Source organism: Phyllopteryx taeniolatus, chromosome 5 (genome assembly GCF_024500385.1).
Source record: "Phyllopteryx taeniolatus isolate TA_2022b chromosome 5, UOR_Ptae_1.2, whole genome shotgun sequence".
Taxonomy (NCBI): Eukaryota; Metazoa; Chordata; class Actinopteri; order Syngnathiformes; family Syngnathidae; genus Phyllopteryx; species Phyllopteryx taeniolatus.
The window spans coordinates 4,410,992-4,434,244 of NC_084506.1; the positions used below are offsets into that span (position 1 = coordinate 4,410,992).

The window sequence follows — 23,253 nt, forward strand, 5'->3', positions numbered from 1 at the left end:
TAGAAAATGGATGGATGACTCCTAAACTATACTGTACAATCATTAGTGCTTATCGATGCTCTCCTTTCACAGGAGGTGGGAGCAAAACATGATCGTTTGGACTTCGAGCAGTTTCATAAATTGTACAACCTGATAATGTTTGAACAAAATGAGGTAAGCAGCATAACTTAATGACTAATTTGTTGAATGATGTATATTTATGCAATATTTTAATTTCACTTAGATCCTTGAAGAATTCAAAAAGGATTGCTCTTTTATTTTGGGGTGAGTCTGTTGTCCGTCTTCCAATTCCAGTGAGACTGGATCTTCACAGCTAAACACATCTAAACCAGGGGTCAACAACTTGGTACCTGCTGGCACCTGCTCGCAAGGACCACACGAGTAGCCCATGGGCCAATTCCATAGATAGATCACCAGTGATTGGACATTGTGATTTCCTAGTACAGGGGTGTCTAACTATTTTTTCTAGTGGGCCACTTTGAAGTTAAGGTTTCCCTCGGAGGTCCATTATGACTCTGAACACATATACTGTAAATGTATGATCGCCTCATATATTATTCGATATACACAACCTATTGATGGATAACTAGTTTTGAAATCAGAAGTGCGGGATCATAGTTTGTTCAACTATTGTTCAGTATATTTTGATTGGCATAATTCGAGTCAGGAGAAGTCAAGGATAATAGTTTGTTCAACTATTATTCAGTTTATTTTGAAAGGGGGATTGGTAACAAAAAATGCTTGCAATGGCTCAACTTTATTAAAAGTGAAGACAATTTATAATTTTTGTATTTTAGAAACTTTGCTTTCGCAATCCACATAAAATGATGTGGCGGACCAGATCTGGCCCCGGGCCTGAGAGCTATGAATGCACACTAGAATGCACACTAGGACATAGAGGAGGTGGCTTATACAACACACACTAGGACACAGGTGTCAAAATCAAGATTCGGCCCGCCACATCATTTTATGTAGCCCGCGAAAGCAAGGTTTCTTGCTAAAATTCTAAAATTGCAAATTGTCTTAATTTTGAATAATGTTGAGATATACAAAGCATTTTTGTTACCAGTCCCCCATTCAAAATAAACTGAATAATAGTTGAACAAACTATTATCCTTGACTTCTCAAGACTCGAATTATACGGTCTCGCATCGCTATTTATGGGTCAAAATTCACATTTTAAAACACACTGAAAAAACTGCGTGATTACAGATTGTTTGGTGTGCTCGACGGACATGACAACTCGATTATGTCGTCACCGAAAAGGCCGAATTGAAGCGAAGCTTGGTTGCTGGTGCTGGAAGGGCAAAGCTGAATTGATAAGAAAAATGCAAGCGCAAAAGACGGAAAATGGCGAAAGTGTGGTAGCATTTCTTAGTGAAATGCAAGGTGAGCTCCCGTGATGTGTAAGGTTGCAACACGGACCTTTCTTTCTGCCGAAGACACCGAGTATGACGGCTGAACCCCGGTATCTCCCCCGACATATGAAGGTTTTTCGAGGTGAGGAAAAGAGGACAAAGAAAACGTCAGGTCCAAAGATGATATCCTGATCCAGCTCCAGTTCCAGCTCGGTCGATGCATCTGATGATCAGCGCATTAATGAAAGGAATACAACAACAACCGCAAAACACAAAAATCCCAAGTATAGTGCCAATTGAGATTAACAAACTACATATTATCCCTTTCCATTTGCCAAACCATCTTTCCAGTAGATCATGAGACGGATCAGTTATTACTTATTGTTCTTTAAGTTCATGAGATAAGGCCCTCAGACCGTTAAGTGTTTTGGTGAAGCTCCCGTCTGGGGCCGTATTATTGGGAATGAATGTGCAGCAGCTTTCACCAAACATGGAGCACACGCCTCCTCTTTCTGCCAATATGGAGTCGAGTGCCGGTCTGTTCTGATAGGCCTCTAACGAGGTCTTAGCCATTTGGGCATGCACCACCTCAAAGCCATCACGTGTAAAATTTGTTAACCTTTGAACATTATAATGTATGTAGTTTATTCGATCTATGTTTTTGTTGGGGGTTATCCATAAGAAAATAGACTCGAAACCTGCTGCAATTTGGTCAATTCATTTATACTCATCCGGGACACCTCGCGGGACTCCCAGCCATGGGGTCCACAGGCAGCAAAATAGACAACTGTTTGGCAATGTCCAGGTCCGACACACTGTACATCTGTATGGGTGGGAGAAGGGAGACAAAAGCGCACCTCCCAGCCTGCTTGGCTGCTCAGCCAGCCCTGCCATTACCATGTGCTTCAAATGTGTCCGCTTTGGAATGAATGAGTGAGACTGCATGATGTAATTTTACAGATTCTGCCAATTCGAGGAGCAAGTGGTGTTGTATCACTAGTGTGCCTGTAGTGGTCAGTAAAATCACTTATTTGCCATGCAGCTGTGTCTACAAGCTGTGCCCTGCAGACATAGGTCGAGTCTATGTATAGGTTGACATGCCCGGTGGACCGCATGGAGTTCTGCCGAGTATGGTAGTGGTAGTTTTTCTGCTTGAAGGATTGAAAACACATTCTCTTCTCCTATATTTGGTGTCGTGATTGCACATGACGCGACTACATGTCCCGTGTTTCGGTGAAGATGACTGTGCCCGTCTATAAACAATGTCATGTCTTGGTTTTCCTGTGGTGTGCTTTATACTCTGATTGTACAAATTCTTCTTCCATGGCTACTTTGCAATTGTGTACCGTGTCGTCATGGTCCCCTAGTAAGCCCGCTAGGTTAGCTTGTACATTTGCTGGGAAACGTAGGTTGGCTTGTCTTAGTATCTCCGTGAGTTTTTTGGGTGAGAGCGTGAATCTTTTGCTGTTCAGGAATGACGTTACCACATGATTGATATGTATGTGTATGTCGCCCCCTGTTGTTATGTGCCAGTCAGGGCTTTCGCACTTGCTGACACTTGCGCATACTTTCTGGCCTTTTTTAGCAGGCTCAACACAATCCAGAGTTGTAAAAAAGGATTTTCCTCCCTTGAGGACTGTGCTGCAAAAGCACAGTACTCACCCTACCTTTATCTTCAGACACATCAAGATGAAAGAGACTCCTAAAGTCCTCCTCAGGTGTGTCCTGTAACGGCCCATCGCTCAGTTACAGCAGACCACCATTCATTTCCATATTCCTCAGTTATATGTGATCTTACTTCTTGCATTCAGTAATTATATGTGCAGTGGGTAGGGTCGTATGGTGGCGTGTTTGACCGGAGATTAAGAATCCACGGTACCCATTTGTCAGCATGCGTGCTTAGTGAAAACCCGTTGAAATTGGTTAACTCACCTCACCACATCACAGCACCAATCTCAGTCTCAACCAGACCCTCCTCCGCAGCCACCTGCAGCATGCAACAGTGGACTTTACCATTTGGGAAAATGACATCTGTTGAAGATTTTCTGCACAGGACTGCTGCCTGCAACTCATGAAGCATATTCTTGGGCGCAAAGATTAGTTGGACAGCACTTAGTTACAAAAAACTGATGGATGTATATCCTATTATTAAAATGACACTTTCACCGACATCACCGGAAACCCGGAAGTTTTGATGTCCCTGGAAGTGAGGTCTCCGGAAATTGGACCCATCCTCGGGTGGGAGGCAGAGCACACCCTGAACCGGTCGCCAGCCAATCGCAGGGCACATAGAAACAAACAACCATTCACACTCACATTCACACCTACAGGCAATTTAGAGTCTTCAATTAACCTACCATTCATGTTTTTGGGATGTTGGCGGAAACCGGAGTACCTGGAGAAAACCCACACAGGCACGCGGGAAACATGCAAACTCCACACAGGCGGGACCGGTATTTGAACCCCTTTGGGAATCTCAACCTTTTATAATTTGCCAATGTTATAGATTCGCGTGCTGGCTGAATCTAAGGATTTTAAACCCTTTTAGGCGGGAACACGCCGGTATCCCGCCAGGGACTTTAACCTGAGGGTTAACGTGTTTTTCATACATACATACAAACACACCTTTTCCAACCTTTTCAATTCTTAAAAACGTACCCTGACTTGTAATTTAGTTTGGGCCACTTAAATTTAAACAGCACCGGAACAGAGTGAGGCGAGACTATCTGGCAGAAGTTTAGAAAAAAGCTTTCGACTTACCTTTATTTTGCTGCAGTTTCGGATGTCTCAGCTCGTCTCCCCGGTGCTGTGACCTGGATTCTGTACCTCTTCAGAATCCGGATCACAGCACCATTTGTTAGAAGTTAGGAAAAGAGAACAAAGAAAAGTCCCGGCCCGGGTATAACCTGCCGGCCGTACCCCTATTGCCGGTTCTTCTATTCTGGTCGAGGTAAAACATCAATGATTAGGCAGGATGAAAAGTCAAACTAAGGTTGGTGAAAGTTCAGCGGTGGGCTCTCCTCCACTTGGTTCAGAATAACGGCCATGGAAAAGAGACCGCAGAAGTTCTTGTCCGCTTGTTTTATGGCCAAAACTGCTTCCCGTCGTGACGTCATGCAGTCGCCGACCAATCCCAGCTTCAGCGTAGTGTTTGGGGTCCGTTCGGAAATTCAGTCCGATGCGCCCGTCGCGCCTCGAGATCCACTTTCTATAACTTTACTACTGAACGTGTTGGCTAATGCTAGGGATGCATCAGTACATCCGCCATATTGAATGTGTCAGTTTTACTTATATCGAGTGGCACACACACTACCAACGCTCTTAGCTACCGAAGGTTGCGGGTTGCGAAGTGAACTTCCCAATGCACCCTATGTTGATATGGTCTGCGTTTGTTGTGTCGGTGCGAGTAAATGTAATGCAATTATGTTTATAAGGATATTTGGATGCACATCTGTAATGGGATGTATCAAATAAAAGCGTATGCATGTTGTGTAAGCGTGCAGCCAGTAATTTCTAACAAAGGCATGTATACAGTATGTTCAGTCGTCATACTCGGCGTCTTCGTTTATCATAAACACTGTATCTGTCAACCGATTCAGTGTGGCCGCTGCAGCAATTCATGTTTATAGTACATCGCTGGTGGTGAGTGCACAAGGTGCGTTCAGCTACACTGCGTGTTAGAAAGGTTCCAAATATTATCGTTTGTTCAAGAGTGAGTTGAGCTCCAAGATCTTCCTCTTACTTTAAGTCGTAACGCATTCTGGGTACGTCTGTGTTGGAGCATTTACAGCAGCTGGACTTGTTGCGCTGCCATCTGACTTGAACAGTGTGCTGTGTTCGTTTGCGTCCCTGAATAATATTGAGTACACCATTTAGTAATTATTTAGGTGTCTTATTAGTTCGTGTTGTGTTCATTTATCGAGTTGCTGTGCGGACGGCCAGTTTCTGTGGCTATTTTTGGCTTTGCCGCCAATCTGTTTTACAGCCACCAGCGCATCTTTTAAATGTCCCTTAGATGTCCCTTAAATGTCACTTTTGTAATTTATGTTGGTTGTTTCTTTCCGTAAGAAGTCTATAGAGAACTGTGTGTGAAATGGCGCACTTATCTATAAGTTTGAGTGGTCAGTTTGGCACGTTACACTCGGCCAAACCTTGACCATGTGTGTTAATGGGCGCCGCGGGTGTGGTCTGCCATACTGTAAAGCCTGTACTGTCCCTACCAGTACCTGCAACGTTATTAGAGCTCCTAGACCAAACTCCAGTCTCATAGCCTCTGTATTCTGACCGACACCCCGGGGACAAGCGGAGGATGCTTATATCGAGCCAAATCACATATACAGTCCAACCCTAGTCTCTCCAACATTTGTGGTCTTTCGAGCCAGATGCACCATTTACCCCTGGACACCATGGAGCTCATAGACAGTGGAGCCCGCCCAAGGCGTCAGACACGCCCATCAATCAATTTAGACGACTACCAAGTCAACTAGATCGGGCACAGGCAACCAAACAGGCATCGGCACAAGGAAGCGTGGCTATCTCATGAGGAGGGAGTGGCCAAGATGACAACACACACACACACACACAAGTTCAAGAACCTCCTTCAACTCATCCTGTGACCCAAGACTACACATTGAGAAGGGAACTCAGGCACATACAGAATGAGAATGGCATGTTACAGCAGTCATAGGAAGTTATGCATGCCAAGGTGGGTGAAGTTCAGGTAGAAAGGAGGAGGCTAATCAACAAAGTCATCAACTTTTAGCAATCTATGCCATACTCCATCAGCCATAGTGACCCTCTTCCTCTCCACGTTGAGGATGAAGAGGATTGGCTGGACTCCCCCGCCATGACCTGACAGTGGACCGTGACGAACCGCCACCTCAACCGTTGACAGATCGACTCGAAGAACTGATTGCAGAACTACTTTTGCACATTAAGGACAAAGGCCCCCTTTTGTTTTAATTCATCATTAAAAAAAAAAAAAAAAGCAAGCAACAAGTTTTTCCTCATGTTTTTGAGATTGTGGGGTGAAAGCTGCAGCTGGCTACTAGTGTGGCCTGAATGGGTGGCAACATGGAGGATAATGAAATGCCAGTATTTTCAGAGTAATAAGCCTTCAGCTACATATTGAGAGAGAAAAACAGAACTATGAACTATTTCATTTTGGGAACGTTGAACTTGGTTCACTTCGATTGGCTGGCCCGTTCAGGGTGTACCCCGCCTCTTGCCCGAAGATAGCTGGGATAGGCTCCAGCACGCCTGCGGCCCTAGTGAGGATAAGCGGTACATGAACATGGTTAAAAATTTTGAATTATGAACAATGAACTGAACGAGTTAATTTTTGGAGCAGTGAACTTTTTTAAACTAGTTTGCACAAAAAAAAAAGAACTTTCCCAACACTGATGTCCCTTACATACGGTGTGATTAAATGTTTTGCTCAGTGTAGTCATTGTGTGACATATGACCAGAATACTACCATCTGATTTATAAATGCACTTTGAGTTGTGTAGGTAAAAAACGTGGCAAATGTGGTCCGAGAGGAATAACGGGTAAAATGGGTTATGTACCCAAACAGGTGAGTTTTTTGAAGGATATTCGAGTACTAAAATATTCGGTATCTGCAGCCGTACATTCAATTCCCCCATTATATTGTTGTATTTTTTTTGTTTAATAAAACCCCTGCTTCGGGGCCCTGTGTGATAAACCTTCAAAACATTGCTCCTCCAAATTAGAAAGCTGCACCTCAAAGCAAATTTTTTTTCAAGCCTTGCTTCTGATTTCATACTTAGTTATCCATCAGTTGGTTGTGTATATGTAATAATGAGGCGAATAATGCATTTATATGGGTTCAGATTCAAAACAGCCTTTCGTTGGGAACCAATAACAATGAAATGGCACGCAACAAAAATGAGTTTGACACCCATTTCATTTATTCATAACAACATATAATTAAAGGTTATGTGAGAAAAAAAATTTCAGAAGCCTGTATCAAACTGTTAGCTCGTCACATTTATCTGTCCCCAGAAAGGTGCTCTGTTTCAAAAAGGTTGGTGACCCCCCGATCTAAACAAACACAAACATAAAGGCAACACTACCCCACTGATAGTGTGTATTCTCAGTTTTACTATGTACACTGTCTTGTGTTGTTCAGTAATACAGATAAACCTGATGCCTCGGTAGTTTTGCTCCATGACTTCCAAAGGTTTCTCATCTACCAGCAGAAGGTATGCAAAACTAAAATAAATAATTCCAGCAGATCTTTTGTTTCTGTGCTTATCAAACAATTACGTTTTTAATTTCCACAAGAAGAGACAGAAGCATTTATTTCTTCTGTTTTTAAAATCTATTATTGATATAATAATGTATCATTTGTCCAGTGCGGTTGACAAGTAGCGGATGTTAATTGGAAAATTCAACCCTTTGAGAAATGACAATGTAACTTTGCTCAGGTAACCATGAGACAGAACCTACTCCCAACCCCAGGATTTTTTTTTATCCTCAGAAATTGTGCGCAAGTGCTACAAAATATGGACCAAAAATTCCAAAATTAATTGACAATAAATATGATTGCAATCTCCAAACACTCTCAAAAGGGGTTTGTGTGCATTGTAGGCTTGGTATGGGGGCAATCTGATTGGAAGCTTTGTGCGTTTCCGGCAATGCCATGGCATCATAGGCACATTTTAAAGAAAAATAATTCATAACATAAAATAATTACCTTAACACGAAAACTCAAGTCTGATATTCTGCTGCCTGAGCTATCAAACTGGGGCAGAGTGGAATCTTTCTGCCACATAATAATTGTATTTCAAATAAAGGATAGGCTCCAGCACGTCCGCGACCCTAGTGAGGCTAAGCGGTACAGAAAATGGATGGATGGATAAAGAGCCCCTCCTTGAGTCATCACCTTAGCTTGATTGAGGGGTTTGTTTGTCCCAATGATCCAGGCAGCTAAGTCATCAGAGGCCACCTGGTAATATCACAGGTCCAAGGGGAGAGACCACACAAAGCACAGCTCAGAACCCCTATGATGAGAAATACAATTGGACCATGGTTTCCTTTAACCGGACCCGGGTCACCGGGCCCCCCTCTGGACCCAGGCCTGGAGGTGGAGCTCAGAGGTGAGCGCCACGTGGTCGGGCGTGCACTCATTGGCCCCGGCTTCAGAAGCTGGCTCTAGGGATGCAAAATGTCAACTATGTCAGGAAAGGAGCCTTTTCCATTCTGGAGTAGCCCTTGGTGTCGCCAACCTCCTTACACCCGTACCCCTGCCCTCTGTGGGGCTGTCTTGGTTGACACGTCTCCGCAACATCACATGGACATTGGGTCAACATTGGGGACAGTACCTCTGAGTTGGCACTGGGGATGGTCGGCCCTCTTATTAACAAGGGGGAGCGTGTGTTGTAACTATGAGGCAATCACATGTTTCATCCTATTCAGGGGTTCTGTAGAGGAGTGTCCTTTAGGAAGTCGAACCTCTGGTTCAGGAGGAACACTGTGGTTTTTGTCCTGACTGTGGAACAGTAGACAAGCTGTACTCCCTCAGCAGGGTCCTTGAGGATACATGGATGTTTGCCCATCCAGTCTACATATATATATATTGTGGTATTGCAGAGGGTGTTGGACCCTGTCCCTCAGGTAGTCCTGTGGCTGTGCTCCAGAAGTATAGGCTACTGTGTGGTCACTGTACAACCTTTGTCAGAGTTTGGTCCGCAATGCCGGCAGTAAGTTGGAATACTATCCGGCGAGGTTTGGCCTCTGCCAAAGCTGCCCTTTGTCACCAATATTGTTTACAATCTTCATGGGAAGCATTTCTCAGCACAGCCGAGGCGTTGAGGGGGTCTGATTTGTTGGTCTCGGTATTATGTCTCTGTATTTTGCAGATACTGTGACGCTGTTGGCTTCATCAAGTCGTGAGCTTCAACTTTCGCTGGAGTGGTTTGCAGCCAGGTGTGAAGTGGTTGGAATGAGAGTCAGCAATTCCAAGTCACAGACCATGGTCTTCAGTCAGAAAAGGGTCGGAGATGAGGAGTTCAAGTATCTTGGGTTCTTGTTTTGAATTGAGGGAAGAATGTAGCGGGAGATCGACATATGGATCTGTGCAGCATCTGCAGTGATGCGGATTCTTTATCCATCTGTCTTGTCTTGGTGAAAAGGGAGCTGAGCCGAAAAGCGAAGCTCTCGGTTTACCGGTCAGTATATGTTTCCCACCCTCACACATGGTCATGAGCTGTGGGTTGTGACTGAAAGAACAAGTTCACAAATATAAGCGGCCGGAATACGTGACTAGGCTCTTCCTCAAGAAAGAGTGAGAAATTTGGTAATCCGGGAAGGGATCAGAATAAAGCTGCTTCTCTTCTGCATCAAGAGGAGCCAGATGAGGTGACTTGGGCATCTGGTATAGATGCCTCCTGGCAGCGTCCCTGGTTAGTTGTTCCAGTTCACGTCGGCATATGCCCCTGGGGACATGTTGAATAGACCGACGACCCAACCTTGGATAAACGGAAGAACCTGGGTGGATGGACGGATAAATAAAGATTGTAATTCTGTCCACAGTAATTAAAAAAAATAAGGGTCTTTCAGTTTTATTTTTGTATTTTTTCTTTACTTGTATACTACTTAAATAAATTGTATACTTGTGACAACCACAAGAGATACTTGATACTGATGTCTATGAAATTAAATACAGTATGTCTGGTTTTCTTTCTATTCCTGAAGGAGTCATGGGCTAGTGATCTCAATAAGGTTAGAGAGTTGATGACTACTTTCATTGATGACACCATGAGAAAAACCAACGACCCTGAGTTCACAGTCAGTGAGGTATTCTGACATTTTCAAAAAGATCACCATTGATTCATTAATGTTATCATATTTCTGAAATGCAGCACACAAGTATTGTATTTGTATGTCTCTTCTCCAATTTATTCCTAGTTCCTCAACTTCCTGTTTTCCAAGGAGAACTGTCTGTGGGATGATAAATTATCAGAGATTAACAACCAAGACATGAACAACCCTTTGTCCCATTACTGGATCAATTCATCACATAACACGTCAGTATGACATCACACTCTCACGATTAACACGAGAGAATTATGTTATATACATATTCTTGTAGATTCAGCTGCTGAACAAGTTTACTAATTGGGTTAAAATAAAATCTGTCTCAAGTAATATTCTTCCAGTACAATACATTGTTGAGATTTTTTTCAGAGACGAAACTACTGGCTTTGTAGAGCTTATATGTGGTTCACATGAAAGTATTAGAGACTTTAGAAATTACCTGTATTTAGCCATTAAAAATGATTCATCTTCATCAAAGTCATAACAACAGACAAAGACGATTTTATTAAACTAACACCACACAGACCATTATGGTCATGGAAACAATGATTAGATGACCCTTGTTTCTTCAATTTCTTGCTCATTTTAATGTCTGGTACCACAAAAGCTATGTTACCTGAACAATGCAATGAACACCACAAAAATGCAGCTGATTCCATAATATGTTGTCCTATTTGACACGCTTAAGCTTATCTTTGTGATTTTTGTTATGGTCAATAAAACCATGGAAAATGGCTTGATATCAGTTCTTATATTTAACTCATTTTTGTAGTCCTCATTATATTTGTCCAAAAAAATATACCCTTAGATGTACCAAGTATTAAAAATAAACAAAAAGGGCGGTCTAATATTTTTTTTTCCATGACTGTATGTTTCCATGTTTTTACTGAAACACAGCATACATTTTCCAGTGAAGGGTGGAAAGAGTGTGTGAATATTCGGATTTAATACCTGGTTGAACCTCCTCAACTAAATATTTCCTGTATTTGCAGATCAGAACTGCACAACGGTCAGGAGGAATTTTGGTCTATTCCTCTTTACAAAACTGGTGCAGTTCAACAATATTCTCTGAATATCTGGTGTAAATCACTCTATTAAGGTCATGCAACAGCATTTCAAAGCTGACTGAGCCACTCCGGAAGGCACATTTCAGTTGTTGATTTACTTCTGTCATTTGGGTTGTTGTCCTATTGCATTACCCATATTCTGTTAAGCTTCTGTTAGCAGACAGATGGCCTTAAATTCTCCAGTAAAGTGTCTTGATAACTGTGACTGTATGTGTGGGAAGATTGTAGCATCATATTCAGATTTGAGGCCAAACTTTCATCAACAATGTATTTATTAAAGGCTATGAATACTATGAACAGAACAAAAATGTTTTTAAAATTCTTAATCGTTTTTTTCATGTTTTCCACCCAAAACATTTTCATGTCACTGTAGAATTGCGAGGGGAAAAAATACATATATTTTAGAATAAGTCTGTAAACAATAAATGGTGTGGAAAAAGTGAAGTGTTATAAAAACTTTCCAGATGCACTGTACCTTTAGTTCACTAATAATCCTTGTAGTAATCCAGCAGCAGTACACTTCGATGAGAGTGCTTCCATGAGAGTGCTGTATTAGCTTGTCTTCACCACGTGCACGGAATTGTCTTAAATCTCTTGATATGCTGATTTCATTCAAAGTTCCTTTCACTAGAACTAAGGCCCAATATTTTGGACAATCCCGTGCTGCCAATTTTGTGGGAACAGTTTGGGGATGCCCCCTTCCAGTTTCAATCTGACTGACAAAGCAATCCTTAACACCACCGATTAGAATTTGTTGTGGATAAACTTGACTGACCTGCACAAAATACATATCTCAATGTAATACCCTAAACAAAAATATTAACTTTAACCTGGAACCAGAAATAAAAACAACTCTTATTACGCAATTCACAAAAAAAAATCCCAGAAAAAAGCTTAATTAGCCGTTGATCTGTTGCTGTCGTCATTGTACATAAATGTATTGTAAGTAATTGCAACAAAATAAAATATGTGGGTAGAGAGGATATGATCTATTTTAACAAACCCAACATCAACACGATTACGTACTATGAGTGCCACAACTGAAAAGTTGCAGAAAATAATATACCAAGGAGGGATGGGAATTGATGCGCGTTTTGCGATTCCGATTCCATTTTATACTTCTTTTACTAATTTTTTTGTTGTTGTCCTGTTCGGCTGTTTGGTCAAGCAGAATGGAAGATCTGTATCCTTTTTATGCCGGAACAGTTTTACTGTGTCACCGTGGAGTTTTTAAGCTTCCGCTGTGGTTTCTTAGTATAATAATGGAATTTTATTGAGAATCAGAGTTGAACAGAGGAAAGTTTCTAGAGGGGAGAGAGAAAAACGACGACAAAAGACAAAGCACTAATTGTAAACAGGATGAGAAAAGTAAGTCATTACATTATCGACAACAATGAAACATTAAATATGAGTGTTGCATGGGGCTGTAGTGCTACACCCTGTGAGGGATGGACAGGACAAGCTAGAACAGGACAAGGACAGGAGAAGAAGCATGCAGGACAAGGGTTGTGAACCCGGCTATACAAAACCCTCTCGTTGCGAGGGTTTTGGAGATAATATATATTAATCAGTGATAAGGGCCGAGAGTGGGGTCTTTACCTGACTTTAGGAATAACATAATTGAAGCTGTGTTCATATGGCTACTAATTCTACCTTTATCATTTATCTCCTTGACTGTTCTGAGAAATAGAGGCGTGAGCCAGAAATTTTTAATGAATTCGACGGGGATTCCGTCCGGGCCAGGCGCTCGTCCCGATTGCATATTTTTTTATGCGTTATGTAATTCTGTGATGGTTAAAGGAACATCAAGGCTGTCTTTAATTTGTGTATTTAATTGAGGAATGTTTAGATCCTTAATAAAAGTTTCAATTTGTTTTTGGTCTGGGTTGTTCGAAGATTCGTATAGGCCGCTATAATAATTGTAAAAAATGTCATTTATTTCTTGCGGTGACTGGGAACAGTTGCCGTTTGAATCTTGAATGGCTGTAATTAATGACTTTTCTTTATTGCGCTGAAGTTGGTTCGCAAGGAATTTTTCTGATTTATTACTGTAGTCAAATTTAGTGTATCAACTGTTGTAGAAAATATGTTCTTTTGGATAAGATAACATCTAATTGATGTTTTGCCTTTTGAAGTTGGTTTCTAAGCCTATCTGTCGGATTAATTGCATATTCTTCTGTGAGGTGTTTAATTTTTTCCTCAATTCCATTTTCCAGTTTTTGTTCTCATTTTTCTTTATACGAAGCGCATGGTATGATTCGACCTCTCAATACAGCTTTCCCAGTTTCCCACAACAGAAATGGGGATATGGTTGGGGAGTCGTTGAATTTCAAAAACTCATCCCATTCCTTCCTCACAAAAGAATCAAAATCCGGGTCCTTCAATAGGGACGTGTTGAAGCGCCATGTTGGTGGGGGTCCCACACTTGATTAAACTTTTAGATTGAGAGAAATTGGTGCATGGTCGCTGTTGATGATTGGATGTATTTCGGGCGTTATTCTTTGAGCTGGCAAATTGTTTGGAAAAAAAAAAAAATCTATTCTTGAGAAAGAGCGGTGAACCGACGAGAAAAATGTGTATTCTCTTTTTGTATGTTTTTTTCAGCCTCCATATGTCAACAAGACCATGGATTCATGCTGGTGGTATGCGTGATTCATTTTTTTTGTTTTTGTTTGTCTAAGCAAAAGTGGAAAGAATGAAACAAAAGAGTACACTTTTGACAATTCATAACGACAACAGAGCAAAAGAAGTACTTATCTCGAAGAGCCAGGGCGTGACGTTGGCATCACGAAACAGTTGGCCGTTGACATATAGCTTGTCGACAACTAGCCACGCTCGTTTGCCTTTGTCACGGTGATTCTTCATCAACGGGTAAAAGATTTTACGTCTCGTTCATTTCTTTGGGGAACTGCTTGTTGCACATAATGTGCAACAAGCTTTCCACCACTGAACAGCGGAAAGCAGCAAGGTTGGGTGACAATAGAGATGTTAAATTTGGGCTAGTTGCCGCGATCATGATGACGGAAAATCCCATAATTCATTGTGACATGCAAATTTTAATTATTACAGTTATAAAGACATTCAGCTTTTCTTATTGTGCGTTTGTTACAAGTAGTTTCTTGAATGCGTGTGTGATCATTTAGGCTTGTTTCAGGCGGCACGGTGGTCGACTGGTTAGAACATCTGCCTCACAGTTCTGAGGACCCAGGTTCAAATCTGGCCTCGCCTGTGTGGAGTTTGCATGTTCTGCCTGCGTCGGTTTTCGCTGGGTACTCTGGTTTCCTCCCACACCCCCAAAACATACATGGTCGGTTAACTGAAAACTCTAAATTGCCCGTAGTTGTGAATGTGAGTGTGGATGGTTGTTTGTTTATTATGTGCCCTGCGAGTTCAGGGTGTACCCCGCCTCTCGCTAGAAGATAGCTGGGATAGGCTTCAGCACGTCCGCGACCCTAGTGAGGATAAACGGTTCGGAAAATGGAGGGCTGCTTATTTCACATTTATGGTTGATTTATGGCACTATGTCATTATCAAACCATATGTGTAATAAAATGACCCAGTCAATTCAACTGGATATTCAGCAAAGTGCTAGAGAGCATTGGTTGTTAATAGTAAAGGATTCTTTACTCTGGTGTGTAAACACTCACGTGCGCCGGCCGTAAGTGGTCATCATGTGACATGTTATGCATGAAACATGTTATTTTGGTGAAATAAGTTTTTCGGTCCGAGGCCGAAAATACACTTTTGGGCTGTTTTTGATTCCCATCACTAATCCCAAGCAAGCAAATGCTGCCGTGGATGGTCATGGGAAATGGAGTCCCAACTGTTACTTTTATGATGTTGTTGGCCAGTTACCAGTTCTGTCCAGTCCAATTCGAGCTGCATGAAGTCATTCCGTTGAATGGTTTGTGACAGTAGAAAGTGCCATGGCTCCGTGTCGAATGCCATTATTATGTCCTGATACAAGATGATTGATTCTCTTGTCTTCTCCTGGGAGTTAAGCATCACACACTAAAAGCTTGCTCCTGTTAAGCAAAGTTACGTTCGGTGCACTCTCATTGCTATTGCTTCCATAACTGGGTTCCTTTAGTTAGCTCCGTGTTCCTGGCTAACTTCAAAATGGCAGGCTTACATGGATCATACCCAGCAATGGAGGCACCAATGCTTTCAATATCAGTTCTTCCAGATGCCAAACTCTGTATATGTCCATAGCAGTAGGGAGCAGTACGGTTTGACTTGTGGAATTTATCAGTCTCTTTTGGCTTTTGCTACGTGTAACTCCAGTTGCACGTAGCACCGCGACACGTAGTTCATTCTGTGACTCCAGCTCATATCGAAAAATTACCTGTTGAAACGTTACTTGGTCAACAAATTTGTGTATCTTATCTCAATTTGTCGCTGGAGTTCAGTGGTCTCAGGTTTTGGTCACATTTATCTCTCTGTGGGGCCACCTCTGGCGCCTACCCATTGAAAACCGATGGTCAATGAGAACATATAGAACATATAGGGACTGAAATAAAACTTTACTTCCCTTCCTAATTAAGCAAACAGTACCAAGATTTTAATCACAATTTTTTTTTTTTATAGCTACCTGACAGGTGACCAGCTTCGTAGTGAGTCTTCAACAGAGGCTTATGTGCGCTGTCTGCGCCTGGGATGTCGCTGTGTTGAATGTCAGTATATTCTATACTCTGACTTTAGATATATTCTTCCACATGAAATTTGCTTTCCCAATTGTATTTTTTAATGTTTTGCATGTTGTGGAATGCAGTGGATTGCTGGGAAGGACCTGGAGAACCAATCATCTATCATGGTTGGACCAGGACAACCAAAATCAAGTTTGAAGATGTGGTTAAAGCAATCAATCAGCATGCTTTTGTTACCTCGGAGTAAGTAGAACAAATATTTCTCCACAATTTAAGTGACAGAGGGATGAAATATTTTATAATGTAGTTATTTTATTTGGTGGTTTAGGAATTAATTCAATTGTGACCAGGAGAACCGCAAGTGTTTAGGGCCAAATGGAATTTAAAAAAGAGCAAACAAACAAGACAAAAAAACTAGGGATGCATGATATTTTTTTTTAGCCGATACCAATAACTTTCTGCTTCTCAAGACCGATACCAATACGATAACCGATAATATTTTTATTGATTTAGAGTTAACTGTAGTTTATTCACACACAGTGCACAGGAAAGGAATACTCACCTGTCCTAACCAAATATGACATCAACTATTACAACAAATTTCCAAAACACATCTGTTTCTAGAATTGCATGTTTGTTTGTTTGTTTTAAAAGTTTGTTTTTAATAGATTATCAAATGTAAACTTCAGTAATAGTTAAGTGCATAATAAAACATGAATGTCAAATGGTGTTTGTCAGAGGTGGGAGGTGGGAGTATTTGCCAGTCTCAACTCATAACCTTCATGTATCAAGCAAGTCCCAAGTCAATATAGCAAAGAATCAAGCAAGTCAAGTCGAGTCTCCACTAAATTTTAAGCAAGTCGAGTCAAGTTATTACTTGGTTTAAGCAAGTCACAAGTCAAGTCATACAATCTTGCTCCAGTTGCAACATATATTGGAGTGTTAATAAAATGGTTTTTCACATTTATTCCCCATACATCATAACACTAAAAAAAGTATTCACACCTTATAAATGTTAAATGAACAACAACTGAGATTATGATTGGAATTTATTGCACTGAATTGTTTTAATGTTGTATTTAAAAGTCAGTTTCACTCAACTTTATGTCTGAGCAAACTATGCTGTGTACTCTGTGGTGACAGCCTTGTAACTCCTACGGTTCTTAAGAGAACACCAAATAACAAAAGCCAAGACTGTTTTCTGTTGGTCAATATAATGAGAAGTGTACCTAATGGGCTATGGAGAATGAAAGAGATTCATAATTAAGGGAATAATACTACATGACATAAAAACGTAAAAAAAAGCAATTGTTCTCAGCTTGGGGGGATCGTCGCTTGTAAATGGTTAGCGATTGTAATGCACGCCAGACTGATTTAGAGTGGTTAGCGCGATACTAACTTCACTGCATAGTTTCTCTTTGCAATGCTAATTTCTTTAGTCAGCAGGTTACGAGCTCGATTATACAGGACCCTGTCCCCGCTCTGATATGCATCCTCTGTAGCCTGACAAAGTTGCTTAAGTTTGGCAGTGAACCACAGTTTGTTGTTATTGAATGTGCGAAATGACTTTGTTGGTACGCACTCCTCTTCACAAAAACTGATACAGGATGTGACAGTGTCCGTATATCCATCCAGGCTGCCAGCTGAATTTTCAAAGACACTCCAGTCTGTGCAGTCTAGACAGCTGTGAGGTTCTATCACTTTTTCACAGTTTTGACCGTAGGCTTCGCGCATTTAAGTTGTTGCCTGTATGATCGTATTAAGTGAATTAAGCAGTGATCAGACGAGCCCAGGGCGGCACGAGGTTTGGCACGATATGCGTTTTTAGCGTAGTATAGCTGTGGTCTAAAATGTTATTTTCCCTTGGAGGACAGTCAATGTGCTACTTGTATTTAGGGAGTTTGTGGGTAAAACGTATTACTACGTCTTTGGCAGTAACTAGATGGATTTGTGAAAACGCATTAATAACTCTTTGGCACTAAATGACTTAATTAATGGCTTATGTTTTCGATACTATAAATGCCAAGTTTAATCTGAAATCTATTTATATTCTTGTTTGTTTTCATTTGTATTTGAATTTGCCTCACGAGAAATGTTTGTAGACAAGAAAATGCAGTTTCCTGCTAAATGGACAATGTGAATTTCAGAAAAATGTTGTTGATTATCTCAAAGAGGAAACAATTGGTCATTCATTAAATGTAATGTCTCATTTTTCATGTATGAATAATTGCACTTCAACAATCAAAATATATTTTATCTGAATACAGTGAACTTGATTATTTGATAGGAATGTGAGTAGGGTACTCAGTTACTAATTGCAGCACTACTGGATTAAAATTCTCATTTGTGACAGGTTTGTTTAATTTCACTGTTGGCGACTGGTTAACAGATCTGCCTCACAGTTCTGAGGAGCCGGGTTCAAATCCGGCCTTGCCTGTGTGGAGTTTGCATTTTCTCCCCGTGCCTGTGTGGGTTTTCTCCGGGTACTCCGGTATCCTCCCACATCCCAAAAACATGCATGGTAGGTTAATTGAGGACTCTAAATTGTCCGTATGTATGAATGTGAGTGAGAATGGTTGTTTGTTTGTGTGTGCCCTTCGATTCGCTGGCGACCAGTTCAGGGTGTACCCCGCCTCTCGCCCAAAGATAGTTGGGATAGCCTCCAGCACGCCCGCAACCTTAGTGAGGAGAAGTGGTATGGAAAATGAATGAATAAATATTGTATATTTTAAATTAAGAATATCAAATATGTTGTTAAAATGACTCAAAAGGGCTCGAAACTCAAAGTGTAGGACTTGCGAGTTGACTCATGGTTTGCCTGTCTCGACTTGGGACTTGACTCAGGACTTGAGGGCAGAGACTTGAGACCTACTTGTGACTTGCAAAGCAACAACTTGGTTCCACCTCTGCTAAAGTATATTCTACTGAAAATGAGTGAAGACTTATATCAGATGTTATTTCTCATTTGCACAAATGGAGGAACAAAACTGTTGTGTATTATGAAACTGTTATTGGATGGTGTCAGTAGAACAATATTATTCCCTTCAATATAATCATATACTGTAACTCTGAGCTGAAGGAATCAGTACGTCATCACAGATACAACAATGCTGCTACTTTAATCTTTTTTCACAGGACATTTTATTTTAACATGTCTTATTTTAACAATGACACTCTCAGGTTCCCGGTTATCCTGTCCATAGAAGAGCATTGCCCATTGGAGCAGCAACGGCAAATGGCCCGCATCTTCAGAGAAGTTTTTGGAGACAAACTGCTTCTTGAGCCAGTGGAGCACATGGCTGAGCAGCTACCATCACCCACACACTTGAAGGGCAAAATCATCCTTAAAGTATTGTGTGTGTGTGTGTGTGTGTGTTAGAAAGGGAGTGTGTGAGGTTTTATAAGAAATGTTATTCGACGATACGACTATTTGTCCATGTGCAGCACAAGAAGCTCAGTGTTGAGGGGGGAGACACCAGCAAAGACTTCAAGGCGTGGCAGAAACAGGGTGACTTGGAGATGTGGGACCCTGTCAACCAGGTACTTTGAGTTGTATCAAGTTGATCTAAAATGCACACTACAAAAAGAATTAGTTCACACTCATGCTGGCATACAAGGAGAGATCTCACAGTTAAAGGGATGCACAAACAGTGCTGCACCGTGGGTAAGCAGACAGACGTCTGTCCAACAACAAGTCGTTTAGCATTTGGAGTCATACTTTGAATAAGAATTTCAATCTGTAGTTCTATGTCATACATGGAAGAATGGGGTATTGAGAACAATTTTTGCTTGCCTGCATCATATCATCATCATCATCTTGCAGGATATGCTGCCATCACACTTTTTCACAGTTCGATGTTACGTTTTGGCCAAATTTCAATTTTACAAGCTTGAATGAGTTTGACCTTTGACGTACCACAATGTACAGTACCAGTGCAAACTGTCACAATCAGTACAATCAGAATGTGAGCATTAGGTTTTGGACACAATTTTTGCACCCCTTTTTTCAGCGGTGGAACAAGCACTACTGTGTGATCTCTGATGTCAAGCTGTACTACGCAGAGGAGTACGAGGAGGACAAGGAAGACCTCAGGAAGGTAAAGGAACGATTAAGGTTTACTTGGAAAACACTTACTTTTGAATGTGAAATTCAAGAACCATAAATGATCGAATCTGCAGTCAGTTCCCAAGTCAATCTATCAAAAATTCATATCTATTATGTTTAGAAAAGAATAAGCAAAAGAAAATGAATAGATGGCTTGCTATTCTTAGTCTTTTTTCACTGACGACCAATTACACTCGGCGAAAGCAGACACGAGCAGGGAAAGACACCAGCTGAGGTGGTAAGATGCTAACACGGTAGAAGATAGGGTTTTTCTAACCAGGCGAAGACCTAACAACATTGTGGCTTTATCATCACTCATCTTGGTTAGCATTCACCCACTTGACCAGAATAAAAACATGATGCAACTCTGAATAAGCGGCTCAAAATTGCTGTGGACATTACTATATGAATGATTGTCCTGGCAGGATACAGTTTAATCACATAAAACAGCTGACACTGCTGCTGTTTTACCAGTATATTGTACAGTATCTCTGTATCAACCATTGAAAATAGTACGCTTGATTGCTGTGTATACTTACTCAGCCTGATTCTGGACAGGGTCTGCTTTCAACATGTTTGCCCTTATTAAAATTCATTGTCTCAGTCAAGTGTTGATTGTCAGTTGGTTTAAGCTCTATTTTGCTTTCCTCCATATTTATTAATACCGAAACCTTTCAAATATCACATGATCTTTTGTTATGTTTTGTTATTTGTTTACATCCTTTTGCATTAGAAAATACAAGGAGTGGAAGAGCCTCAAGGGCGGCACGGTGAACGACTGGTTAGCACATCTGCCTCACAGTTCTGAGGTCCGGGGTTCAAATCCCCGCCTGTGTGGAGTTTGCATGTTCTCCCCATGACCGCGTGGGTTTTCTCCGGGCACTCCGGTTTCCTCCCACATCCCAAAAACATGCATGGTAGGTTGATTGAAGACTCTAAATTGCCCATAGGTGCGAATGTGAGTGGGAGTTTTTTTTAGTTAAGTTTGCTTTTCATGATTATGATGTCATAATTTTTTCCTCAGAATTGAGCAATTCCATATTTCCTTTCTTCTTCTTCTCTTCTTCTTTTCCTTTCGGCTTGTCCCGTTAGGGGTCGCCACAGCGCGTCATCCTTTTCCATGAGAGCCTATCTCCTGCATCCTCCTCTCGAACACCAACTGCCATCATGTCTTCCCTCACGACATCCATCAACCTTCTCTTTGGTCTTCCTCTAGCTCTCTTGCCTGGCAGCTCCATCCTCATCATCCTTCTACCAATATACTCACTCTCTCTCCTCTGGACGTGTCCAAACCATTGAAGTCTGCTCTCTCTAACTTTGTCTCCAAAACATCGAACCTTGGCCGTCCCTCTGATGAGCTCATTTCTAATTTTATCCAACCTGGTCACTCCGAGAGCGAACCTCAACATCTTCATTTCCGCCACCTCCAGCTCTGCTTCCTGTTTTCTCTTCAGTGCCACTGTCTCTAATCCATACATCATGGCTGGCCTCACCACTGTTTTATAAACTTTGCCCTTCATCCTAGCAGAGACTCTTCTGTCACATAACACACCTGACACCTTCCTCCACCCGTTCCAACCTGCTTGGACCCGTTTCTTCACTTCCTGACCACACTCACCATTGCTCTGGACGGTTGACCCCAAGTATTTAAAGTCCTCTACCCTTGCCATCTCTTCTCCCTGTAGCCTCATTCTTCCCCCACCACCCCTCTCATTCATGCACATATATTCTGTTTTACTTCGGCTAATCTTCATTCCTCTTCTTTCCAGTGCAGGCCTCCATCTTTCTAACTGTTCCTCCAGCTGCTCCCTGCTTTCACTGCAGATCACAATGTCATCTGCAAACATCATGGTCCACGGGGATTCCAGTCTAACCTCATCTGTCAGCCTATCCATCACCACTGCAAAAAGGAAGGGGCTCAGGGCTGATCCCTGATGCAGTCCCACGTCCACCTTAAATTCTTCTGTCACACCGACAGCACACCTCACCGCTGTTCTGCTGCCCTCGTACATGTCCTGTATTATTCTAACATACTTCTCTGCCACTCCAGACTTCCGCATGCAGTACCACAGTTCCTCTCTGGGTACTCTGTCATAGGCTTTCTCTAGATCTACAAAGACACAATGTAGCTCCTTCTGACCTTCTCTGTACTTTTCCATCAACATCCTCAAGGCAAATAATGCATCTGTGGTACTCTTTCTAGGCATGAAACCATACTGTTGCTCGCAAATACTCACTTCTGTCCTGAGTCTAGCCTCCACTACTCTTTCCCATAACTTCATTGTGTGGCTCATCAACTTTATTCCTCTATAGTTCCCACAGCTCTCCACATCACCCTTGTTCTTAAAAATGGGCACCAGTACACTTTTCCTCCATTCCTCAGGCATCTTCTCACGCACTAGAATTCTATTGAACAAGCTGGTCAAAAACTCCACAGCCACCTCTCCTAGATGCTTCCATACCTCCACAGGAATGTCATCAGGACCAACTGCCTTTCCATTTTTCATTCTCTTTAATGCCTTTCTAACTTCCCCCTTACTAATCATTGCCACTTCCTGGTCCACCACACTTGCCTCTTCTACTCTCCTTTCTCTATCATTTTCCTCATTCATCAACTCCTCGAAGTATTCTTTCCATCTACCTAGCACACTGCTGGCACCAGTCAACATATTTCCATCTCTATCCTTAATCACCCTAACCTGCTGCACATCCTTCCCATCTCTATCCCTCTGTCTGGCCAGCCTGTATAGATCCTTTTCTCCTTCTTTAGTGTCCAACCTGCCATACATGTCATCATATGCCTCTTGTTTTGCCTTTGCCACCTCTACCTTTGCCCTGTGTCGCATCTCAATGTATTCCTTTCGCCTCTCCTCGGTCCTCTCAGTGTCCCACTTCTTCTTAGCTAACCGTTTTCCTTGTATGATTTCCTGTACTGTGAGGTTCCACCACCAAGTCTCCTTCTCTCCTTTCCTGCCAGAAGATACACCAAGTACTCTCCTGCCTGCTTCTCTGATCACCTTGGCTGCAGTGGTCCAGTCTTCTGGAAGCTCTTCCCGTCCACCGAGAGCCTGTATCACCTCTTCCCGAAAAGCTGCACAACACTCGTCCTGTCTCAGCTTCCACCACATGGTTCTCTTCTCTGCCTTTGTCTTCCTAATTTTCCTCCCCACCACCAGAGTCATCTTACACACCACCATCCTATGCTGTCTAGCCACACTCTCCCCTACCACTACCTT

General features: G+C 41.9%; 1 protein-coding gene across 11 annotated transcripts in view; it reads left to right on the forward strand.

Moving 5' to 3' along the window:
* The window catches only part of plcg2 (phospholipase C, gamma 2), a 94,161-nt gene that overhangs the window by 30,491 nt on the left and 40,417 nt on the right, over positions 1-23,253 (forward strand). For 10 of the 11 annotated variants that reach the window (XR_009788407.1, XR_009788403.1, XR_009788408.1 and 7 more), the window contains exons 7-16: positions 73-153; positions 224-264; positions 7,510-7,582; positions 10,077-10,178; positions 10,290-10,408; positions 15,854-15,939; positions 16,038-16,155; positions 19,093-19,261; positions 19,357-19,452; positions 19,923-20,009. Coding sequence is in view for 3 of the 11 variants with exons in the window: in XM_061772422.1 (XP_061628406.1) it covers positions 73-153; positions 224-264; positions 7,510-7,582; positions 10,077-10,178; positions 10,290-10,408; positions 15,854-15,939; positions 16,038-16,155; positions 19,093-19,261; positions 19,357-19,452; positions 19,923-20,009 (972 nt within the window). In the remaining 8 variants the exon portion in view is untranslated. The remainder of the gene's footprint in view (positions 1-72; positions 154-223; positions 265-7,509; positions 7,583-10,076; positions 10,179-10,289; positions 10,409-15,853; positions 15,940-16,037; positions 16,156-19,092; positions 19,262-19,356; positions 19,453-19,922; positions 20,010-23,253) is intronic. The other variant, XM_061772421.1, reaches the window with a different exon arrangement.